The sequence below is a fragment of the Papilio polytes genome, unplaced genomic scaffold (assembly GCF_000836215.1).
Source record: "Papilio polytes unplaced genomic scaffold, Ppol_1.0 DF824191.1, whole genome shotgun sequence".
In the NCBI taxonomy this organism is placed as follows: Eukaryota; Metazoa; Arthropoda; class Insecta; order Lepidoptera; family Papilionidae; genus Papilio; species Papilio polytes.
In genome coordinates this window covers 15546-19523 of record NW_013525013.1, presented here as the reverse complement: position 1 = coordinate 19523, position 3978 = coordinate 15546, and the positions used below count along the sequence as shown (strand labels likewise).

Genomic DNA, 3978 nt, shown 5'->3' with positions numbered 1-3978 from the left:
AGGAGTCTCAACTAGCATTCGAAACTTTCCCTACCGTGGGATTAACAAAGGTTATTACTTTTTTCGTTTAAGAAATGGTATTATGCTTTGTTTATGTGTTTGTGTATCTATCATACAGTGTCGATTTGGTTCTAGACATACTGTATAAATGGACAAATAGCTGACTCATCTTGTACAGCCACCGCATATTTGTGTGGTGTGAAAGCCAACCGCGGAACCATAGGCCTGTCCGGGGCCGTACCGCGCTATGACTGGGCCGCTTCGTTGCAGGAAGCGGCGAGACTCAGTTCTATAGCGGCGTGGGCTCTCGATGACGGACGGGGTGCCGGTAACAACCTATTTTCCTCGCTTTTCTGGAAACCTCCATAATTTATAAACAGTAATCCGTTATTATAACATGTGAGGTTTAATTCTTGTAGATATCAGATAATATTTAGATTGAATTTGGATTGCTTCAAAGAGATGTACCGAAAAAAGTATGGATTGTGTGCAAAAGGAAGTTTGTAAGAAGGTAAAGCAAATCCAAATATGATGGGTCGTAGATATGTATGGAACAGTAGCACATACACGTACTGTGGTGTCCTCTCGTAGAAAAAAGGACGTGTCGATGCAGATATTGATAACTTGCAGGTATAGTGACGACCACGCGCGTTACTCACGCCTCACCAGCCGGGGCATTCGCTAAAGTCGCTAACCGTCATTGGGAAAATAATGCAGAAATTCTTAAGGATAATCAGGATCCAAACTTGTGCTCTGACATCGCCCAACAGCTTGTGCACTCGTATCCTGGAAACCGTTTTAAAGTAAGAAATTAGTTTGCGCGCTGTTGTATAAAATATTTAATTTTTCTTTGTTTATCTTAAAATATCTGGCACAGTATCACTAATACTTTACAGGTAATATTGGGTGGAGGCAGACGAGAGTTTTTACCAATTTCTATTTTAGACGAAGAAGGTACTGCAGGTAGACGAACTGACGGCCGCAATTTAATTGAAGAATGGCAAGCGGACAAGAGGGCCCGAAATGTGACGTACAATTATGTGTGGAACCGCAATCAACTAATGAATATTATAGAACCTCTGCCAGAGTACCTATTAGGACTATTTGAAGGCGATCATCTGCCATACCATCTTGAAGCCGATTCCGCGACGGAGCCTTCACTCGCTGAGTTGACAGAGTTTGCAATTCGATCGTTAAGTCGTAATGAAAAAGGATTTTTCTTGTTTGTGGAAGGCGGACGAATCGATCATGCGCACCATGACAACCTGGCGGAACTAGCGCTAGACGAGACGCTGGAGATGAGCGCGGCCGTGGCTCGCGCCGCCGAGCTGCTCTCCGAGGACGACTCGTTAATTGTTGTGACGGCAGACCACGCACATGTCATGACGCTCAACGGCTACTCGCCGCGCGGCACCGACATCCTCGGGCCCTCCAACGATAGGGACGAGGCAGGCGTGCCTTACATGACGCTCAGCTACAGCAACGGGCCAGGCTTCAGGCCGCACATCAACGGCACACGTGCTGACGTCACGACTGAGCCTAACTACAGTAAGTAGCTTGATGGTACAGAAGACCTGACAGTTTTAATTGTTTATCGGGACCGATAAAAATGCATCCCGATACTGTGGTAATATTGTTAATAAATGCAATTTGCAGGGCGAGTCGAGTGGATGAGTCACGTAGACGTGCCGCTCGAGTCGGAAACGCACGGCGGCGAGGACGTGGCGGTGTTCGCGCGCGGGCCGCAGCACGCCATGTTCGCGGGGCTGTACGAGCAGAGCCAGCTGCCGCACCTGATGGCCTACGCCGCCTGCATCGGCCCCGGCCTGCACGCCTGCAGCGCCGCCGCTACACAACTCCTGACTCCGGCGCTCCTGGCGGCGACAACTTATTCCATACTATTAAAAATTTATATTTTATTTGAGTAAATGAAATTATAACATAAGTTAATAAGATTGTAATTTCTTAACAAGTAACTAAAAATGTATGCTATTTTTAACATATTAGATAAATATATTTAATAATAGCTATTTTATATAAAAAAAGTCTTATTTTTTACCCGAAAGACAAGAGGGCTTTCAGGGGTTTTACACGTATGGTAGTTTATTTTGCGACGGTTACGCCTAGAACCTAATCAGCATAACCGAAATGTCTGAAAATAGAAGTAAAGTTGCGACAATAAAAGCTAAAATGTTTCTAAGATCAAATTGCATACAAAAAATAAATTAGGATTTATTTGTATACTTAAATTAGGCTTATCAACATAATTACATGATTTTACATAGATTTCTTTCTTGCATTAGTAATCTAGACACAACATGACATCATGTCTACATGGGCCCGACACGTGTAGACATGATGCCACGGCCCGGTTGGGCAAAGGAAAACACCGCGGGGTTTATTGGGTAGTCCTACCAAAAATAAGGCCGGGAGTCCCACACGAAACTGTCTCCGCTGCCCCCGCAGTGCGTATATGCATTCCCCGCGTCAACAAAAAAAACATGGCATCATGTAACTACAGTTATTGATAGACACTCTTTGCTTCAATTACTTACATACATAAACAATGACTACACAAAATATCCTTATTTTACACAATACAATTTTGTAACAAATATACGCAACGAAAGTATTTTAGTTAAATTAAACAACAAATTAAGGTTAGCAAATCATTAAAGCTGCCTACTTTCATGTATCGTGTAATGTGATTCTTAACGGGCGGATCAACGGTTTTGTTAAGTTGTCCTTTACATAAACGGAATAACCAAGAAGGCAGTCTCGTGCGCACTTTGTACTGAAACCAGGCTTACGCTAACTGCCGGTAATGCCCCTGCGAGCGTAGAGCACGATTTTGGTCCGCTTCCTACTTTGACAAGAAACAAGTGTTAGCAGTCGAGTCACAACAAATATCGCTATAAACACGCAACATCTACTTTCTGATTATGTAGGTAAGAAGTACTAATTTATATTTACGTCTTGAAATTTAATATTTACCACTGAATAAAATTAAAATTATAATATTTATAATGAGGTTCGTTGAAAAGATTAGATTAGATAAAACCTATGGTAATAAGAGTTACCAAAGTTATACATCGACAGTCAGTGGGGCGGGAAAACCTTCACAATGCGGTCGCACATGCTATGTCGGTTCGTGTTTGTCCTAACGTTGGCGGCGGCCCAGGCTGACGACCGCTACCACCCCGAGCGCGTGGCAACAGCGTCTGTATCGCCCACCTCACGACCCCTGCCTGACCGTGCCGAGCTGAGTGCCCAGCACTGGGTGCAAGAGGCGCAGGCGGGCATCCGCGCCCGGCAGCGCGGCGCGCGCACCTCTACCGCGGACAGAGTAGCGCGAAACGTCGTCATGTTCCTGGGCGACGGCATGTCCGTCACCACACTAGCGGCGGCGCGCACGCTGCTCGGACAGCGCCAAGGCCGCCCCGGAGAGGAGTCTCAACTAGCATTCGAAACTTTCCCTACCGTGGGCTTGACAAAGGTTAAATTAAAAAAATTATATGCAACAACGTATGCATATAGATATGGTTTTTGTCCGCGTGGTACTTGCATATTTTAGCTCAAATGATATTTCTGTTACTAAGATAGCAAGTGCCACCATGTTTTTATGATACATAATAGTTTTACATAAAACTTTATAAAAGTTATCAATAATATCAATGACGGTTTCGTGTATTTTGTTTTCCTAAGTAAATGCAAACTAGGAAGGATTTAAGCCAAGGAAAATAAAAAGTTGAATAACGTCTTTCTTTTAACCGTCTACAAATGATTTGGCGCTCATGCTTATTCTCAATTACTGTGTAGCTCAGTTCAGTAGTTTTACTTGAGTGACGAGATATAAAATATTTTCGTTTATTTTCCAAGATAAACGGTTACTTCCGTACATCTAGCAGAGAAATCGATTTAAACTTATAGTAATTATCTTTTATTTATAGACGTACTGCGTGAACTCCCAAATCGCGG

The 3978-nt window shown here is 43.6% G+C and overlaps 2 protein-coding genes across 2 annotated transcripts in view; both read left to right on the top strand.

Annotated features, from left to right (window-relative positions):
- LOC106110681 (membrane-bound alkaline phosphatase-like) overlaps positions 1-2028 on the top strand; it is an 80587-nt gene extending 78559 nt beyond the window's left edge. The window contains exons 2-6 of the mRNA XM_013292578.1: positions 3-50; positions 136-328; positions 631-803; positions 897-1548; positions 1657-2028. Coding sequence (XP_013148032.1) covers positions 3-50; positions 136-328; positions 631-803; positions 897-1548; positions 1657-1928 — 1338 coding nt within the window. The 3' untranslated portion in view covers positions 1929-2028. The remainder of the gene's footprint in view (positions 1-2; positions 51-135; positions 329-630; positions 804-896; positions 1549-1656) is intronic.
- Positions 2029-3102: 1074 nt separating this feature from the next.
- LOC106110680 (membrane-bound alkaline phosphatase-like) overlaps positions 3103-3978 on the top strand; it is a 3291-nt gene continuing 2415 nt past the window's right edge. The window contains exons 1-2 of the mRNA XM_013292577.1: positions 3103-3496; positions 3951-3974. Of these exons, the coding sequence (XP_013148031.1) occupies positions 3125-3496; positions 3951-3974 (396 nt within the window). The 5' untranslated portion in view covers positions 3103-3124. The remainder of the gene's footprint in view (positions 3497-3950; positions 3975-3978) is intronic.